General features: G+C 37.8%; 1 protein-coding gene across 1 annotated transcript in view; it reads left to right on the forward strand.

Moving 5' to 3' along the window:
* The window catches only part of GRXCR1 (glutaredoxin and cysteine rich domain containing 1), a 332,675-nt gene that overhangs the window by 311,146 nt on the left and 1,221 nt on the right, over positions 1-20,308 (forward strand). Inside the window, exon 3 of the mRNA XM_061191345.1 lies at positions 9,057-9,122. Within this exon, the coding sequence (XP_061047328.1) occupies positions 9,057-9,122 (66 nt within the window). The remainder of the gene's footprint in view (positions 1-9,056; positions 9,123-20,308) is intronic.

The raw sequence follows: 20,308 nt of genomic DNA on the forward strand, positions 1-20,308 counted from the left end.
CTCGTTGTAGTTTTGATTTGCATTTCTTTAATAATTAGTGATGTTGAGCATCTTTTCATGTGTTTGTTGGCCATCTGTATGTCTTCTTTGGAGAAATGTAGTTTTTTCATTTCAAAAATTGTAATTATAATACTTTATTCTCACTGATGATTAAAAGAGCCAATGTCTGTAAACCACTTAACACATCACTATTATCATTATTTTCAGGAAGGTATTAATTTTCAGAAAAAAATGATTCTAAATTAATTGAAAAATATACTAGAAATATTTCCATAGATATCTTGTCAGTCTTGGTAAACTGTGCCAAGTAATAGAATGATTAATTCATTTCCACTTGCATGGAATTGGATGTGGAGTTATATTTTAAAAGTAACAAACTCATATGTGACATTCTTAGCCAAATACCAGCCAGGAAAATATTATTTCCTAAGAATGTCGATACTTAAGGAAATATACTCCCTTTTGTGGACACAAGAGTTTCATTCTAGGCCAAGTAATAATTGGAAAGCTTTTGATAGAAAACTGCAGGGAATAAGATCTTCAGAATATGTGAATGCAGTGCAGACAGGTCCGGTTGGGAGTTACCCTGGTAAACGTCTCAAGTCTCAGGACGGGAGGAATCTAAGTTTTCCCTAAAACTTGCCGACGAGGCTGAGATCCCCATCCTGTTGCTTCTCCCCAAGAGCAGAGAGGACACCATCTGATTTCCTTGTCCTCCCTGTAGGATCTCACACTTAGGTTCAGCAAGGACAAGATCAGGTGAAGGGTGGGGATGTGGATCCCCATGGAGAAGCAAGGGATTTTGCCTATTGTATCTGCTCAGTACGTAGCACAGGGACCAGAGGGCTCCTCCCAAGGAAACCAGCTGAGGGCCGGCCACGTGGACCTGCGGGTGGAGGCCACATTGAGTAGCCACAGTGAGAGGGATGGAGATACTCAGCTCCCAGTTCTTTGTTACGGAGCAGAGTTTTTTCCCATCTTAAGCACTTGGTCCACCACCTGTGCACTCGGCACCCAGGTGTCTCCAAGAGCATCGACTCTCAGGCCTTTAGTTACATTGCTTGATGTGAGCAGAGCCTGAGTTTCTCCTGAAACATGGAATCTGCTCCCATAGTACTGATGGTGCTGGAATGATTTGGCTGAGGAGAACAAATTTCATATATCTAGGGGTAGTGTGATAGTCCTTTCCTGGCCTGTGCATGGTATTCTAAACAGTGGACTAAGGCACCCTGCTAAGGTAAGAAAAGATCTGGGAAGCAGATGTATGATAGCTGCGCTGGTACATTCATATTCTTTGGAGTCACTGGGGTACATTTTCTTTGAAGAAAAATGAGTCACATATTCTCCTTACTGCTTAGTTCACGTACCAAATTCCCTGAGGCTTCTCCCATTTTAGCTTAGCTAACTCATAAAAGAAATGGAATGTAGCAAAAGTAAAATATTACCAGTTATTGCGCTTTAGGCTTTAATGTTTTGTTTTGGTACTTGCCTTACTTTGTTCTCATGTCTGTATTCCTGGCAAAACCACCGACAAATGAAAGAATATAACTTGCCTCATAGGGCTACATGTGTTCTCTGTAACCCTGTGTATTCATTCATTGTACTTTGTTAATATATCAAGTTGACATTCCTGATGGTGATTAAGATGATCTGAGTTATGTAAAATAAACTGAAGTAAATGAAACCCAGAACTAAAGGCTCCTGTACATCTCTGCCAGACTTGCCTACCCTGTCTTAGAAACCTCACTTAATCTTCAAGGTCCAGATCAAATGCTACCAACCTCAGAAAGTCTTTTCCATAAGCAGATCTTTTTTCCTCCCTGCTGTGATCTCCTGGCTTATCTTTTCTGCATCATTAACATTTGGCAGTTATTTCCCATTCTACATTGTGGGTTACTTGGTTGTGTGTTTACATAAAAACATATTGTAATCTCCTAACACTAGGGCCTTTTTATTTTTTAAATGAGTCCTTGTGTTTTCCACCCTACCCAGCACAAAGAGAAATCCAAGAAGTATTTTTTATGTGATGATATTTCTATTTGTATTGTTGATTGATCAAAAATGGATTCCACACCTATTCTTTGCCAGGGATATGATGTTAAAAAGGCAGAGGTGGTCTCTGCCTTTGATTAGAAATAATAACTTTGGGGAAATGAGCTGCTGACTGGAGTGGTGAGCAGCCTTGCTGAGCGTCAGATGAGTGACCTAATACAGCCAATCTGCAAGGACTGAAAAGTGAATTACAACAGGAGAAAATCAGACTTCTATGCAGTGGATGCTTGATGCATTTTTATAAGCCTAAGCCGTGTGGCTGACAGGGTCTTGGTGCTTCGGCCAGATGTCAGGCCTGAGACTCTGAGGTGGGAGAGCTGGGTTTAGGACATTGGTCCACCAGACACCTCCCAGCCCCATGCAATATCAAATGGCGAAAGCTCTCCCAGAGATCTCCATCTCAATGCTAAGACCCAGCTCCACTCAACAACCAGCAAGCTACAGTGCTGGACACCCTATGCCAAAGAACTAGTAAGACAGGAACACAACCCCACCCATTAGCAGACAGGGTGCCTAAAATCATATTAAGTTCACAGACACCCCAAAACACACCACCGGACGTGGTCCTGCCCACCAGAAAGACAAGATCCAGCCTCATCCACCAGAAGACAGGCACTCGTCCTCTCACCAGGAAGCCTACACAACCCACTGAATCAATCTTACCCACTGGGGGCAGACACCAAAAACAACGGGAACTACAAACCTGCAGCCTGTGAAAAGGAGACCCCAAACACAGTAAGGTAAGCAAAATGAGAAGACAGAGAAATATACAGCAGATGAAGGAGCAAGGTAAAAACGCACCAGACCAAACACATGAAGAGGAAATAGGCAGTCTATCAGAAAAAGAATTCAGAGTAATGATAGTAAAGAGGATCCAAAATCTTGGAAATAGAATGGAGAAAATACAAGAAACGTTTAGCAAGGACCTAGAAGAACTAAAGAGCAAACAAACAATGACGAGAAACACAATAAATGAAATTAAAAATTCTCTAGAAGGAGTCAATAGCAGAATAACTGAGGCAGAAGAAAGGATAAGTGACCTGGAAGATAAAATAGTGGAAATAACTACCACAGAGCAGAATAAAAAAAAAGAATGAAAAGAATTGAGGACAGTCTCAGAGACGTCTGGGGCAACATTAAATGCACCAACATTCGAATTATAGGGGTCCCAGAAGAAAAATAGAAAAAGAAAGGGACTGAGAAAATATTTGAAGAGATTATAGTTGAAAACTTCCCTAATATGGGAAAGGAAATAGTCAATCAAGTCCAGGAAGTGCAGAGAGTCCCATACAGGATAAATCCAAAGAGAAACTTGCCAAGACACATATTAATCAGACTATCAAAAATTAAATACAAAGAAAAAATATTAAAAGCAGCAAGGGAAAAGCAACAAATAACATACAAGGGAACCCCCATAAAGTTAACAGCTGATCTTTCAGCAGAAACTCTGCAAGCCTAAAGGGAGTGGCAGGACATATTTAAAGTGATGAAAGGCAAAAACCTACAACCAAGATTACTCTACCCAGCAAAGATCTCATTGAAATTCGATGGAGAAATTAAAACCTTTACAGACAAGCAAAAGCTAAGAGAATTCAGCACCACCAAACCAGGTTTACAACAAATGCTAAAGGAACTTCTCTAGGCAGGAAACATAAGAGAAGGAAAAGACCTACAGTAACAAACCCAAAACAATTAATAAAATGGTAATAGGAACATACATATCAATAATTACCTTAAATGTAAATGGATTAAATGTTCCAACCAAAAGACATAGACTGGCTGAATGGATACAAAAACAAGACCCGTATATATGTTGTCTGCAAGAGACCCACATCAGACCTAGGGACACATACAGACTGAAAGTGAGGGAATGAAAAAAGATATTCCATGCAAATGGAATTCAAAAGTAAGCTGGAGTAGCAATTCTCATATCAGACAAAATAGACTTTAAAATAAAGTCTATTACAAGAGACAAAGAAGGACACTACATAATGATCAAGGGATCAATCCAAGAAGAAGATATAACAATTGTAAATATTTATGCACCCAACATAGGAGCACCTCAATGCATAAGGCAAATGCTAACAGCCATAAAAGGGGAAATCGACAGTAACACAGTAATAGTAGGGGACTTTAACATCCCACTTTCACCAATGGACAGATCATCCAAAATGAAAATAAATAAGGAAACACAAGCTTTAAATGACACATTAAACAAGGTGAACTTAATTGATATTTATAGGCCATTCCATCCAAAAACAACAGAATACACTTTCTTCTCAAGTGCTCATGGAACATTCTCCAGGATAGATCATATCTGGGACACAAATCAAGCCTTGGTATGTTTAAGAAAATTGAAATCGTATCAAGTATCTTTTCTGTTCACAATACTATAAGACTAGATATCAATTATAGGAAAAAAATATGTAAAGAATACAAACACATGGAGGCTAAACAATACACTACTAAAGAACAAAGAGATCACTGAAGAAATCAAAGAGGAAATCAAAAAATACCTAGAAACAAATGACAATGAAAACACGACGACCCAAAACCTATGGGATGCAGCAAAAACAGTTCTAAGAGCGAAGTTTATAGCAATACAATCCTACATCAAGAAACAAGAAAAATCTCAAATAAGTTACCTAACCTTAAACCAAAAGCATTTAGAGAAAGAAGAATAAAAAAACCCCTAAGTTAGCAGAAGGAAAGAAATCATAAAGATCAGATCAGAAATAAATGAAAAAGGAAGGAAGGAAACAATGGCAAAGATCCATAAAACTAAAAGCTGGTTCTTTGAGAAGATAAACAAAATTGATAAACCATTAGCCAGACTCATCAAGAAAATAAAGGATAAGCCTCAAATCAATAGAATTAGAAATGAAAAAGTACCAAATGACCCTGCAGAAATACAAAGGATCATGAGAGATTACTACAAACAACTCTATGCCAATAAAATGGACAATCTGGAAAAAATGGACAAATTCTTAGACAAGCACAACCTTCCGAGGCTGAACCAGGAAGAAATAGAAAATATAAACAGACCAATCACAAGCACTGAAATTGAAACTGTGATTAAAAATCTTCCAACAAACAAAAACCCTGGACCAGATGGCTTCACAGGAAAATTCTATCAAACATTTAGAGAAGATCTAACACCTATCCTTCTCAAACTCTTCCAAAATATAGTAGAGGGAGGAACACTCCCAAACTCATTCTACGAGGCCACCATCACCCTGATACCAAAACCAGACAAAGATGTCAGAAAGAAAGAATACTACAGCCCAATGTCACTGATGAACATAGATGCAAAAATCCTCAACAGAATACTAGGAAAAAGATTCCAACAGCACATTAAAAGGATCATACACCATGATTAAGTGGGGTTTATCCCAGGAATGCAAGGATTCTTCAATATACACAAATCAATCAGTGTGATACACCATATTAACAAACTGAACAATAAAAACCGTATGATCATCTCAATAGATGCAGAGAAAGCTTTTGACAAAATTCAATACCCATTTATGATAAAAACCCTCCAGAAAGTAGGCATAGAGGGAACTTTCCTCAACATAATAATGGCCATATATGACAAACCCACAGCTAACATCGTTCTCAGTGGTGAAAAACTGAAACCATTTCCACTAAGATCAGGAAAAAGACAAGGTTGTCCACTCTCACCACTATTATTCAACGTAGTTTTGGAAGTTTTAGCCACAGAAATCAGAAAAGAAAAAGAAATAGAAGGAATCCATATCAGAAAAGAAGAAGTAAAACTGTCACTCTTTGCAGATGACATGATACTATACATAGAGAATCCTAAAGATGCTACCAGAAAACTACTAGAGCTAATCAATGAATTTGGTAAAGTAGCAGGATACAAAATTAATGCACAGAAATCTCTTGCATTCCTATACACTAGTGATGAAAAATATGAAAGAGAAATTAAGGAAACACTCCCATTTACCATTGCAACAAAAAGAATAAAATACCTAGGAATAAACCTACCTACGGAGACAAAAGTCCTGTATGCAGAAAATTATAAGACACTGATGAAAGAAATTAAAGATGATACAAACAGATGGAGAGATGTACCATGTTCTTGGATTGGAAGAATCAACATTGTGAAAATGACTGTACTACCCAAAGTAATCTACAGATTCAATGCAATCCCTATCAGACTACCAGTGGCATTTTTCACAGAACTAGAACAAAAAATTTCACAATTTGTATGGAAAAATAAAAGACCCCGAATAGCCAAAGCAATTCTTGAGAAAGTAAAACAGAGCTGGAGTAATCAGGCTCCCGGATTCAGACTATACTACAAAGCTACAGTAATCAAGACAGTATGGTACTGGCAGAAAAACAGAAATATAGATCAATGGAACAGGATAGAAAGCCCAGAGATAAACCCATGCACCTATAGTCCACCTAATTTACAACAAAGGAGGCAAGAACGTACAATGGAGAAAGACAGCCTCTTCAATAAGTGGTGCTGGGAAAACTGGACAGCTACATGTAAAAGAATGAAATTAGAACACTCCCTAACACCATACACAGAAGTAAACTCAAAATGGATTAAAGACCTAAATGTAAGGCCGGACACTATAAAACTCTTAGAGGAAAACTTAGGAAGAACACTCTATGACATAAATCACAGTAAGACCCTTTTTTACCCACCTCCTAGAGTGATGCAAATAAAAACAAAAATAAACAAATGGGACCTAATGAAACTTAAAAGTTTGCACAGCAAAGGAAAGCACAAACAAGACGAAAAGACAACCCTCAGAATGGGAGAAAATATTTGCAAACAAAGCAACTGACAAAGGATTAATCTCCAAAATATACAAGCAGCTTATGCTGCTCAATATCAAAAAAAATAAACAATCCAATCCAAAAATGGGCAGAAGACCTAAATAGCCATTTCTCCAAAGAAGATATACAGATTGCCAACAATCATATGAAAGGATGCTCAACATCACTAATCATTAGAGAAATGCAAATCAAAACTACAGTGAGGTATCACCTCACACTGGTCAGAATGGCCATCATCAAAAAATCTACAAACAATAAATGCTGGAGAGGGTGCGGAGAAAAGGGAACCCTCCTGCACTGTTGGTGGGTATGTAAATTGATACAGCCACTATGGAGAACAGTATGGAGGTTCCTTAAAAAACTAAAAATAGAACTGCCATATTACCCAGCATTCCCACTACTGGGCATATACCCTGAGAAAACCATAATTCAAAAAGAGTCATGTACCACAATGTTCATTGCAGCTCTGTTTACAATAGCCAGGACATGGAAGCAACCTAAGTGTCCATCGACAGATGAATGGATAAAGAAGATGTGACACATATATACAATGGAATATTACTCAGCCATAAAAAGAAACGGAATTGATTTATTTGTAGTGAGGTGGATGGACCTAGAGTCTGTAATACAGAGTGAATTAAGTCAGAAAGAGAAAAACAAATACCGTATGTTAACACATATATATGGCATCTAAAAAAAAAAAAGTTTCTGAAGAACCTAGGGGCAGGACAGGAATAAAGACACAGACACAGAGAATGGACTTGAGCACACGGGGAGGGGGAAGGGTAAGCTGGGACGAAGTGAGAGAGTGGCATGGACATATATACACTACCAAATGTAAAATAGATAGCTAGTGGGAAGCAGCCGCATAACACAGAGAGATCAGCTTGGTGCTTTGTGACCACCTAGAGGGGTGAGATAGGGAGTTTGGGAGGGAGACGCAAGAGGGAGGAGATATGGGGATATATGTATACCTATAGCTGATTCACTTTGTTATACAGTAGAAACTTACATACCACTGTAAAGCAATTATACCTCAATAAAGATGTTGAAGAAAAAAAAAAAAAAAAAGAACCAGACCATGCTGGCACCCTAATCTTGGACTTCCGGCCTCTAGAACTGTGAAAAATAAATGTCTGTTTTCTTTAAAAAAAAAAAAAAAAAAAAAAAGAAAGAATAACTTCTTCCTTCTATGGCCTCTATAGCTGCAAGTTGAGAAGTAGAGTGGGAGAAGGTAAGAAGAGGCTGGAAAGGAAAGGAAATGGGGTAGTTCAAAGAAACATTAGTTTGTTGGAAAGTGCGTACATCATCCCAGTTCTCATTTTCACAGTAAAGTTTTTTTTTTTTAAACATCTTTATTGGAGTATAATTGCATTAGAATGGTGTGTTAGTTTCTGCTTTATAACAAAGTGAATCAGCTATACGTATACATATATTCCCATATCTCCTCCCTCTTGCGTTTTTAGGTAAAGTTCTCATTTTTAAGTAGAGTTTTACTCCATTGACTCTGGAGTAATTCCCCTGTCTGTGTTCAAATTCCCACTCTGCTTTCTCTCTGGGTGACCTTACAATTGTTATTTAATCTCACTGAGGCTCAATTTCTACCATTAAGTGAGCCTAGCACATCAAATTAGATGATGTTGGATGCCTAGCTCCTAATATGTGCTTAATTACTGTGGGTGGTTATTAATTTTATTATTATTATCATTATTATTAGCTGCTGTTATCTTAATAGCATTAAGGAGGGCATGTCCTTAAGGACTTGGATTCTAAGGATTCTGAGGAGGGCATGTCCAGGACTGCCTGGAATAGGGCAGAGGCAGCCCAGGCTGGGGATTTGCTCAGAGGCTTCCTTTCCCAGGTGCTGGCTTAGGCTCCCTGAACAGCTCTGAAGGGTGTGCTGGAACCTTCCATCTCTGGACTTCATCTGACAGGCATGGACTTCCCAGTGCTCACCTGCTGGCAGTCCTCCTTTTGCCCACAATTAGCCTTACTAGATGGGAGAGTATGTGAAAGGAAAGAGAAATTGCCTCTCCTCTTTGGCCTCCTGGTTCTGAGTTTACTTAGATCTGAAGGCAAAAATCCTGTTCAGTATTTTGTGGGTTAAACTTTCCTGGCTAGAACTTTGTTTTCTCAAATACTAACAAAATGGATTTTCTTTCTCCCCTACCCTCTCTTGTTAATAGGGTGCTGAGAAAATTTTGTCAATGAATGAATCAGGAGAACTGCAAGACCTCTTAACCAAAATTGAGGTAATTGTGCTTTTAGCAACTTATTTTTAGTAATCAAAACATTCAACACACTCTGATTGTAATTGAGTTTTCCTAATTGAATTTTTCCCTGTGTTCTTACAAATATGTAACAGGACACCTGTGGCGGTTTTAATTTGCTACCACCTACCGTGAGGTTTGCTCCAGCTAGAGTGACTTTAGTGTTAGTGGCTAACAACCTCGTAGTATTAGGTGAAAATTCCAGTCGGCTTTATTAGAGCCTCATTCTCTGTTATAGAGATGTTTCATGTCAGGCCGTTATCCTGAAGCACATATAAAATTTTTTATTTAAATTATTTTATTTTTCCTACAGACCAGCTCATCATTTCTAAAGATTACAGAAAAAGTTATTTCTCCAAAGTGCACCTTTTAATTTTGTTCCTGTATTTATAATGACAACATCTGAGAAATACTTATTCAAATATATAATGTATCAAATCAATATGCAACCAGGAAGCCCTTAATACCTCTCTGCTCCACTATTTTATCAGCCTACTTCTCTCTATATGTAGGATAAAATATATATATATATTTTATAGTGTAAACTGGGACACCTTGAGAGTGAAAAGGGTGCATTAATAATTATTCTGGGGCAATGAACCTGAACCCAGACTTTCCCAGGTGAACTATGCAATATGGTTACATGGTATCTATTGTGCCACGCCAGCTCTTTTTGGTCCAGTCTCCTTTGCTGACCTCATTTCTGATTCTCTACCATTCCTTCCACTTCATGGTTTTTTACTACCATTCCTTCGTGCCAGCCTGCTATTGTTCCATTTCCTCATTCCCCTTCACCATCTTCAAGGCCCATCTGCAGTATCACCTCTTCCCCACATCATTCCTGATCTCTCACACCTTTGCATTCCTGTATCCCTCTTTTTCTTAGGTGCTTATCAAAGTCTTTTAATTTTTGTATTACTTGTCTTTGGGTATTTAATTCATGTCCCAAATGAACTATATACTCCTTGGTGTTAGGAATCATGTTTTATTCATATAGTAATTTTACCGAGAAAGACAACCACAATGAGGGTGTGTACCTGATAATCTAAAATTCCTCTCAGCTCTAAAATCTGTATGGGTGGGTTCATTTCTTTCCTTTTGTCCCTGTACTCTAGTCCAACTCCATGAAACCATCAATTTGGGTTAATATGTATCTTTTATTTAAGTGATTTAACTTGGTTAATATGTATTATTATTTTCTCTGCACATTTTTACTCTTACAAATGATGTCATGTAATGTACCTAATTGTGTTTCAAATGATTTTCTTAGGCACTATGCTTTTAAGAACCATCTATATTGCTATGCGAACCTTTAATCCATTTCTTCTAACTGCTGTGTACTTTCCCACAACAGCACTGTTGAATAGAACTTTCTTTGATGATGGAACTGTTTTATATCTGTACTATCCAAAATAGTAGTCACTGGCTGCATGTGGCTATTGAGGGCTTAAAATGTAGCTAGTGTGACTGAAGAACTGAATTTTTAATTTTATTTAACTTTACTTGATTTAAGTTTAAATTCAAATCAAGTAAAATTAAATACAAATTTTAAAATAAATAAAATAATTAACCATATCTGACTGATGGCTCCTATTTTGGACAATGCAGCTGCATGGAGCCCACCCAGTATTTTTTATCTACTCATTTTTTCCACTGATGTCCTCTAACTTCTCCCTCAAACAAACAGTGCTGCAAGGAGCAACCTTGACCATGTTTGCTTGTGGATTTCTCTGAGAGTAGGAATCGCTGGGTAATAGCTTATGCATATCCCCAGTTTTTCAGGTAGTGCCAGATGGCTCTCTATGATGCTTGCAGCATCCAACACTCCCTCCTGTAGAGAAAGAGGTTTCGTATGTTTCCACCTTCCTGGCAATGTTTTACATTGTTCTCCAATTTTCTGTTCTCTAATTTTTGCCAGGGTAGTAGGTATAGAGAGATATTGCCTTATCATTTTAATTAATGTTTTTCTGATAACCATTGAGTTTGGGCATTTCCTTGTATGCTTGTTAAATTTTTAAATTTCTTCTTCTGTAAGTTGTGTATTCTTATCCTTGCCCATGAAAAGTCTTGGAATTGTCTTTTTTGTTGTTGTTGTTGATTATCAGAAAATCCTTCTATATTCTAGATATTAGCTTTTTGTTGGTTTTAGCCATTGTCAATATTTCCTTCCCTCTTTTTAGCTTCTTTCTTGGTGTCCTTCATCCAACAGAAATCTTTTGATATAATCAAACCCACTATTTTTCCTTATTTTTGTGCTTTTGAACTTTTACTTATGAAGTATCCTTCCATCTTAAGGTCACAAAGATATTATCCTACATTTTCTTCTATTAACTACATTTTCATCTATTAACATTTTCTTCTATTAACTATAATTTTTCACATCTAGTTCTTTCATTCATGTAGAATCATTTCCATTTTGGTGAGTTAGCTTTCCAACATCATCTATTAAATAATCTATTATTTTTTTATTGCTTTATTGTGCCAATTTTTTATTATAGTAAATCCCCATATGTACCTGGGTCTTTGTCTGAGCTTTCTAATCCGTTCCATTGCTCTATTTGTTCCTGTTGTATCAGTATCTTACTGTTGTTATTTCTGTGATTTAAAAGCATCTTTTAGAGTCTTATAAAGTGAATGTCCCTCATTACTCTTCTTTTTAAAGGTTGACGATTGACTTAGCTATTCATGGACTTTATTCTTTTGAGTCTATAATTTCTTAATTCTGCAACTTGATTAACACTGCCATGCTATATATTAACATAACCTCTCTCTTTCTCTCAGCTCAAAGAAGTTTGAAAGAGGATTTTATGCTCTTCATTAAGTCTGTCTCAATTCTACAGATGACATAAATAAGCCAGAAACATTTAAAACTATTCTTAATGTTGAAATATATACAATAGTACGGTACTGGCTTCTACCATTCATAGGATTTGTAAGGTGTTATAACTCTGTCAGGCTGCTTTGTCCATATAACAAACTGGTAGAGAATTTGCAGCCATCCAGAAAGCCCTGAACTCTGCCTGTGAGGGGCCTGGGGTTTAAGGCAAACTCACCCAGGCAAAGAGACTGGCCTTGGAGAAGCAGTTGGAAGAACCAGGAAAAGTAGATAAAAGACGAGATTCAGATCCAAACCTTCATTCATTGCTTTTGGCAATGAAACAGGAGTTTAATATTCCTGAGGTAGGAAACATTGGAGTCCTTACTAAGTAGCAAGTAATATTCTTGGTATTATATGTATTAAGTTATTGAAACCTTACAATAACTCTGCAAGGTGGGTTCTATTATTATCCCTGTTTTACAGATATTATTATCCCATTTTACAAGAGAATGGAGGCACAGAGGATTAAATCACTTGCTCCAGACCTTACAGATAGTGTTTGATTCATGATTTTAATGAGCCTGACTCCATAATCTTAACCATGAATCTATGCGGCCATCACTCTCAAATTAAGTGGCATGTAGGTATCTGGGAAATCTGATCAAATGTGGCAGGACCCAAGGCCCAGATGAGAAGTTTACTGGGAGGTAGGCAACATTCAGTCTGTCCAGGAAACAGACTGAATTTTAACACTTGGATCTTATGCTAGTGTGGCATTGTGGAAGATGGGAAAATTGGCAATAACTTCGGAGAGAAACCAGACAGCTCCTACTAAGTTCTAATTTGCTGTTACTTGGGTGCTGCATAATTCATCACCCTGGTCTTTGTAATTCAGGCCCCAGTTTTCAGCAGTTACCCCAGTTATAAAGAGGAAAGAGGCTTAGCATCTGCAGCTGGGTCATCAGAAACGGTGTCAGCAAATCAAATTTCAAGTTTTCTGGCCCAAGAATTCTAGCATATGTTCCATCTAAGTGAAAATTGCTCGGGGAACCTGAGGGGACCTGATTCGCTGATGAAGACTTGTCAGTGGTCTCAAACATGAGGAGCTGGCCAAAGGCAGCAGAAGCAAGTGAAATATGGCAATAGCTGGTATGAGACTTGGATTTAATAAGGCTACCTGCACCAATGCGGGTTCTGCTCCTGGGACAGTTTGCGGGGGATCTCCCCAGTAAGATATGAACTCCACGTGGACACAGATTCTTGTCTATTTTGTTCTGTTCTTTACCTCTAGTGCCTAGAACAGGAATTGGAAAATAATGGGCACTCAATAATTATTTGTTGAGTGAATAGATGAATGAATCCTCTTTCATCCAAGGTTTTTTTGTCTGTTTTGCTTTTAGTTTTTTTGGTTTGTTTGTTTGTTTTTGAGAAGGCAAAGCAGTTAATCGATGAAAAAGAAGAGAAAAAGAATTATTTTATGTAAGAGAACGCTTGGGTGAAAAAGATGAATAAAAACACCATTTGGGGGGTAAAATTTATTTATATATTTATGTATTTACTTATATTAATAAACAGGCTAAAGATCAAAAGCAAAGAGATGTCTAAGGATTTCCTCCAAACAGTAACCAAGATGGATAGCTGATCCTGATGGTGCCCACACAGAGGAAGTCAGGGCATCCCTGAGATGATTAGCAATCACCTTGTTATGGCAGGTACTGGATTAAAGATCTCAGATGGTAGAGAAGCTCTAAGTAAGCTTCTGCCTTGCTGTTCTTTTAAAGATATGAGCAAACATTTTGTTGTCATTGCTGGTGAGATTGCCAACATAGTGTCCACTTTTGTGCATTTTTCCTTGTAAAGCCTGATTTGTTATTTATGAAGAACAGAGGTAAGATTCCCAGCTATACACTGAGGACGCTGGAAATGGCACAGGCTGTCTGTACAAGGCGTTGGAGCTATCAAAGACTGGCCTGACCCTCCCTGGAGAAGCAGCATTCTGGGTGATGTTGCTTCTCCGTGGGGTGGGTGGCCACAGCATGTTCAGAGACTACAGCAGCAGAGTACCACCTACTCACCTGGGAAATCAGGTCAAGTGCTCTGGCTGCCTCTCTCTGAAATTGGAACATCTTTTTAAGTAGGGTTGTGGCAGTACATCCCATTGGGTCAAGAATCAGACTCATACATCTGGCTTATGCATTCAGGAATATAAGCAACAAATTTCCTCTGTGTCAGCATTTTGTTCAGGGGCTTCTTTCCCAGCTCTGCAAATTGAGAATGCTAGAAACTCTAATTATCAGGAATGATTCTGTTTATTAAGAGCTAGGTCAGACAGAGAGTCGTTTATTAGGCACTTAACAAGAATTTGCTGAATTAAATTATTGAATATAGTTTAAAACAAAATACATAGAAAAAGGTGAGTCATCCAGAGATGATTATATGCCAAGTGTTCACTCTTTGGTAATCTGTTACATGGAGTGAGTCTGCTTCATAGACAACCTGGATGATGGGGTTTATGGTCGCGGAGACTCAGATAAGTTGCTTCCTCTTTGGTAAAATACTTAAGAGACTTTCTAGCTCTCCTAAAATAAGATTAGGTGATCTGAGTTCAAAAATAAGAAGTGCATTCATTTCCTGATCTTGAAGAAAACACTGAAGACCCTTGATCTTAGCATCCTGTTTCTATGTTATATAACAGCAAAAACTCTTTATATTTATGATATTTGAGTTTGTGCTACAAAGGAAACCCATTTGACAATCATTCATGAACTCCCCCCTTGTCCCCTTGGTCCTTTGTTAGAGACTAGGGAATGCTTGGGGGCTTCAATTCAGATGACTGCAGTATGGAGTGGACGTATTCGAAGACCACAAATAAATTTCCTAAAATAAAATGAATATATAAATACAAAAAGCCACATCGTCATTTTTAAATGGAATCACAAATAGACCAAGGCCATCCTCAAATAATGTCGTCAGAATCTCTGCAGCACTATGATGAGATCTGCCTTTTACTCAAAGGGTTGTTGAGAAGATTTAATGAGTGAATCATGTAAAGTGAATAGAACATTGCCTGGTACGTAGTAGCCACTCAATAAGATTAGTCATTATTAATCATTATTTCACTAATAAATCCTTATTTGTAGCTGAGAGCTGCTACTAAGAGAACAGGGAGGTCTCTGGTTCACTGCTAGATCCCCTACGCCTTGCACAGTTCCTGGCAATGTGGACTTATTTGTGGAATGAGACCACTGAGTTTTATTTTTTAAAATTCCCTTGCCAAGAATATATGAACAGAAAGAGGTAAAAGGGAGGATGATTTTGCACTCCTTTTTTCTTGAATTCCACCCCTAAGGGACATGCCTCTACCCAAACCACTATTCAGAAGAGGGGCACTCTGTAGATTTAGTACTCTTACTAGGTGCTATTCTCAACCAAGTCTGCCTGATTTCCAGCTTTGCTGGGCTCCAGGACACTGAAGAGCTACCCTAGATTTCTTAATTGCTTGAAGGTCAATGTGTCTCTTGTCAATTTCTTCATTGAAAGTGGAAGTCTGTTTTGTTACTACTAATAATGACTATTGTTAACTTCAGTTATTCCTCCTTCCTCCAACCTGGAACACTGTTCAAATTTGGGGAATTTTTTAGCTCTTTTTCCATCTTGCACTGAGGGCAAAGCTGTCTACTGAGGTATTGGACTTAGGACACAGGAACATGTAGTATAAGCCAGCTCTTTCTCATTGTTGGAACTCTTTTAAGTTGGAACCAGAGTTCCAAGATAACAAAGGTGCTCTTTGAAGGAGATGGCTAGGAATGACTGAATTATTTACTATTATTAGAAGAACAAGTGGAATAGCTCATACTGCGTGATGTAACAGGAATAGGATTTCTGGAGGCTAGTAGAGCACTGGGGGAGCCTTAGTGGGTGCCCTCAAGACCCACTCCCACCCCCACCCCACTTCTGCTTCAGTTGCAGCATTTATCCTTTTAACTGTTTTATGTTTGGGGAATCCCATGTAATATATTATTTGGGAAAAAATGGATGTAAGTAAAGGTTGAAAACTACTCTTAAAGAGGAAAGGGCATGCATATTGTTCTTGAAGAGAGTTCTCTAATTTCTAATTTTCAAATTCCCCTGTGACCTGAACATTTTTTTTGACTTATTAAGAGACTTTGTTTCATCCTTTGTGAAATGAGATAGTCTCTATTACATCAGGTTGGTGTGAGAATTGGGTATAGACACTACATCCTATGTAAGCTATCCCTTTCCTCTCCCAAGTTTATGGCTGAAACAGCTAATTTTTCCTGAGTGGAAGTGGCCTCAGAATCTTTCCAATACTGTGCTCCAAGACATCAGAATTTGCACGTGAATTGAAACACATTTACTCTCCCTTTCTTACCGTGGTAACACCTTAGACCAGAAGACTAAGTATAGAAGTGTTTAAATAAAATGACTCTATGAATGGTAGAAAATGGTTGTGTCATGTGACCACAAGCAATTTAACTTGAGGCAGCAGTTAATAAAAATCTCTTCAAATAAGGATTTATTAATGAAATAATAGCTAATCATGACTTGTTAAGTAGCTACTATGTGCCAGGCAATATTCTATTCACTTTACATGAATTAACTCATTAAATTGTTGAGACAATTTAATGAGTTAATTAAAGTAAAAGACATATCTTTAAAGTAAAAGACATATCTCATCATGGCATTGCACAGATTCTGACAACATTGTTTTATTTTATTTATTTATTTTTTTCTTCTTATTATTTTATTACTTCCTGTTCTTGATCAGTTGAATCAACTGATTTTACCACCTTACAAATATAAAATTAACAGATGTTTTAGAATACAAAGAAATAACCATCGTAACTGAAGCGACCATCTGTAATGGTTAATGACTCTTCCATGGACTTTTCCCCTTTGGAAAGCTTGAAGACAAAGAAAGATATATTAGATCCAGTTTGTTTAAAGTATGGACTACAGCACTGAGTAATATAATGAAAAGTTCTGTCTCTAAATTTCAAATTGACAGCCAAATTTAAACTGAGTTTGAGACAACAGAGCTTGACAATTTCTGGTATGTTCATTGTGCTGGTAAACACATGGCTGGAGATTCCTGGGGAGAAACTCTGTGGCCACCAGTTTGCATAAGGATTGTAATCCTTTTCATACAAGTGATGATGTTATTTTAGAATGACCTTGGTCTATTTGTGATTCTCTCTAAAAAGAACAATGTGGCTTTTAGTATTTATATATTAACTTCATTTTAGAAAATTTGTTTTTTCTGAATTGTGGAGAAACCTTAAGAAAGAGCAGACTCATCATATATTTAACATTTGATATTTTGACCCTTTGAAAGTAATTTTTGTAAATCATGTTCCAGGCCCATGATATAAGATAATGTTACCAAACCAAACTTGGGTCCACTCACCCATGCAGTAAAGCCAATCTCCTGATACTGGGGTGTGGTAAAGGAAAGTACAACGTTTATCGTAAGGTGCCCAACATGGCGCCAAGCAAGGAGTATGGGCAGCTCATGCTCAAAAGATCCAAACTCCCCAGTGGCCTTCAGGGAAGGGTTTTTAAAGACAAAGTGAGGGAGAGGGTCGCAGAGTGCCTGATCAGCTCGTGGACATCCTCCTGATTGGTTGGTGGTGAGGTAACAGGGTGGTATTTTGGGAGTTAACATCATCAACCTTCTGGTTCCAACCTGTCTGGAGTCTACATACTGGAGGTCAGCATGCAGTTAACTTCTTCCACCTCGTTGGCAGTGGCGGGGGGGGGATCTTAGTATCTGCAAAACAACTGCAGGATATGGCTCAGGATATTATCTGTAGCCCTTGAGGAGGAACTAAAGGTCCTTGACTTTGTTTTGTGGCTAAACTATTATTATTTTGTCTTGCTTAACTGTTTTCATTTGTTTCCGCATTTTCTCACTTCTCTGATTAAATTTGCTCTTTGGAACTCAGGGAAGGCCTAGGAGGCTAAAGGTTTTCTATAAACAAGAGGCAGGGGATGGGGTAGGGAGGTGTCTGTCCCCAGAAAGATTCTGCAGGGTCCTGCTCAGTTTCAATAATTTTTAATTGTGTTGTGTTGCGTTATCATTTTGGGTTCTCTGTGTTTAGAGCCTGGTGTTTGGAGTGAGTGACATAGCTGGTGAATGAACCTAGGAAGCTTCCTAGTGCTCACATGTATTCTAGCTTTGTTGTTCTTTGCTTGCCATTGCAAATATATTTTATGGGAAAACCATAGGCTATTCAAGAATTTGAAAATATTGAAACATGTTTATACTGGTTGTTAAGACATTGAAATAATTTATACTGGTTGGTAAATAGCTGCTACCCCAAGACTCCCAAGCAGCTCTCCTCTTCCCTGTCAGCAACTCCCCTGTGAGGATTGCCAGGTACAATATAGGATGTCCACTTACATTTAAACCTGAAGTAAATTATGAATAATTTTTTTAGTTTAAGCATGTCCCATAAAATATTTGGCACATACTTATATAAAAATTTATCTGTGGTCTGTCAGAAATTCAAATTAACTGGGCATCCCAATTTTTTTAATTGCAAAATCTGATGATCCCACTCTACTTGGAATCCAGTCCTATTTACAATCCAGCACTAATGGGTGAAGTCCTGGATTCAGGGCCCTATTAGTCCTTTCTGACTAGTTGGTGTTCTTTCTGTACAAGTCATTAAATATTTTTAACATAATCTCTGGCATGGCTTTAATGCATGTCAAGGGCCTATCTACTATATCATATTCTTTCTAAAATTTGATAAGAATAACATTACTTACTAATTCTCTTATGTTTTGCTTTTAGACTACTCTTTCTTCACTGTTTTTGTTTTTACTGAAAGTTTTTTTTTCTAAAGACATTTTTATATCATGCAAAATTGTAAGTCTGGTACACCATTTTTTGGTCAACTCTTGCACAAAGAAATGACAAAAACCCAGCTACAAAGAAACTAAGTTACTACCTACAATCTAACTTTTTTTTTCTTCTTTTTTTTTAGAAAGAAGGGAAGGGACAGGAGTCAGCATAGGTGAAATTTTTTTTTTTTTAATTTATTTTATTTATGGCTGTGTTGGGTCTTCGTTTCTGTGCGAGGGCTTTCTCTAGTTGTGGCAAGCGGGGGCCACTCTTCATCGCGGTGCGCAGGCCTCTCACTATCGCGGCCTCTCTTGTTGCGGAGCACAGGCTCCAGACGCGCAGGCTCAGTAATTGTGGCTCATGGGCCCAGTTGCTCCACGGCATGTGGGATCTTCCCAGACCAGGGCTCGAACCCGTGTCCCCTGCATTGGCAGGCAGATTCTCAACCACTGCGCCACCAGGGAAGCCCCACAATCTAACTTTTTAGAAGAGCTTTGGATCTCTACAAACTTGACAGCGTTCCTTGTTTGTGTCATTCAGACTGGCAATCACTACTTTCCATCAAAGTAATTGTGTTACTAAAAATAAGATATTACATGGATTTTGCCATCTTGATATAATAGCAAAGTCAAATGGTAACTGTAAACAAATCTTACTATATACAGAATATGCATCTCTGAAAAGTGGTCTGGGAATATATAAATTTTAAAGCAATCATATCCTTAATGTTTGTTTCCCAAAGTACATTCCACAGGGTACTGATTATGAGAAAATTATACTTGTTTTCTGGGAAAAGGTTTCTTGCCAGGGACATGGTAGATTAAACCTGTTAATCGGTTACCTTTTCAGTTGGATTTTTTGGAGACTTTATTAAGTACAATTGTGAACTTCCAGGGAAAATCTGTATGTATGTCTAAGTATGTAAGGTATGTTTGAGTGTGCTTGTGTGTGCTTGTGTGTGTGTGTGTGTGCATGTGTGTGTGTGTGTCTACATTTCCCAAGCTTATTTTAGCAATTACTCTTGTCACAAAGGTGGGCTTTCAAACATTGCTGCAAATTCCTATTTTGCCAGTCAGAAGCTTGGTATTAACTCACGTTCTCTTTGTATTCATTCTGTAATCGATCCTAATCTCCCTGCCAGCGAATGGATGCCGCTAGTAGACTCCAGTAAAGGTCACATGCTCAAAAAAGCAAATAGAAATACGTATGGATAATTTTGAAAATATCCTTAACATCCTTGCTAGTTAATTTCATTATACTTTCATGGGTACTTTATTTTTACTTGAGGTAGAAAGGCTGATAGCTACTGTGGGTAATGTTACAGACTTGGATAAATGTGTTAAGATTTCTATGCCTGTTTCTTTAAAAATAAAATGAGGCTAATGTTGCTTGAATTAGCTGCTTTACAGAAGAAGGTGTCAGTATGTGTGAAGGGTGGGATGAGGAAAGATTCTATATAGTAATGCATTTGAAAGTGCT

This window comes from Eubalaena glacialis, chromosome 5 (assembly GCF_028564815.1).
Source record: "Eubalaena glacialis isolate mEubGla1 chromosome 5, mEubGla1.1.hap2.+ XY, whole genome shotgun sequence".
NCBI lineage: Eukaryota > Metazoa > Chordata > Mammalia > Artiodactyla > Balaenidae > Eubalaena > Eubalaena glacialis.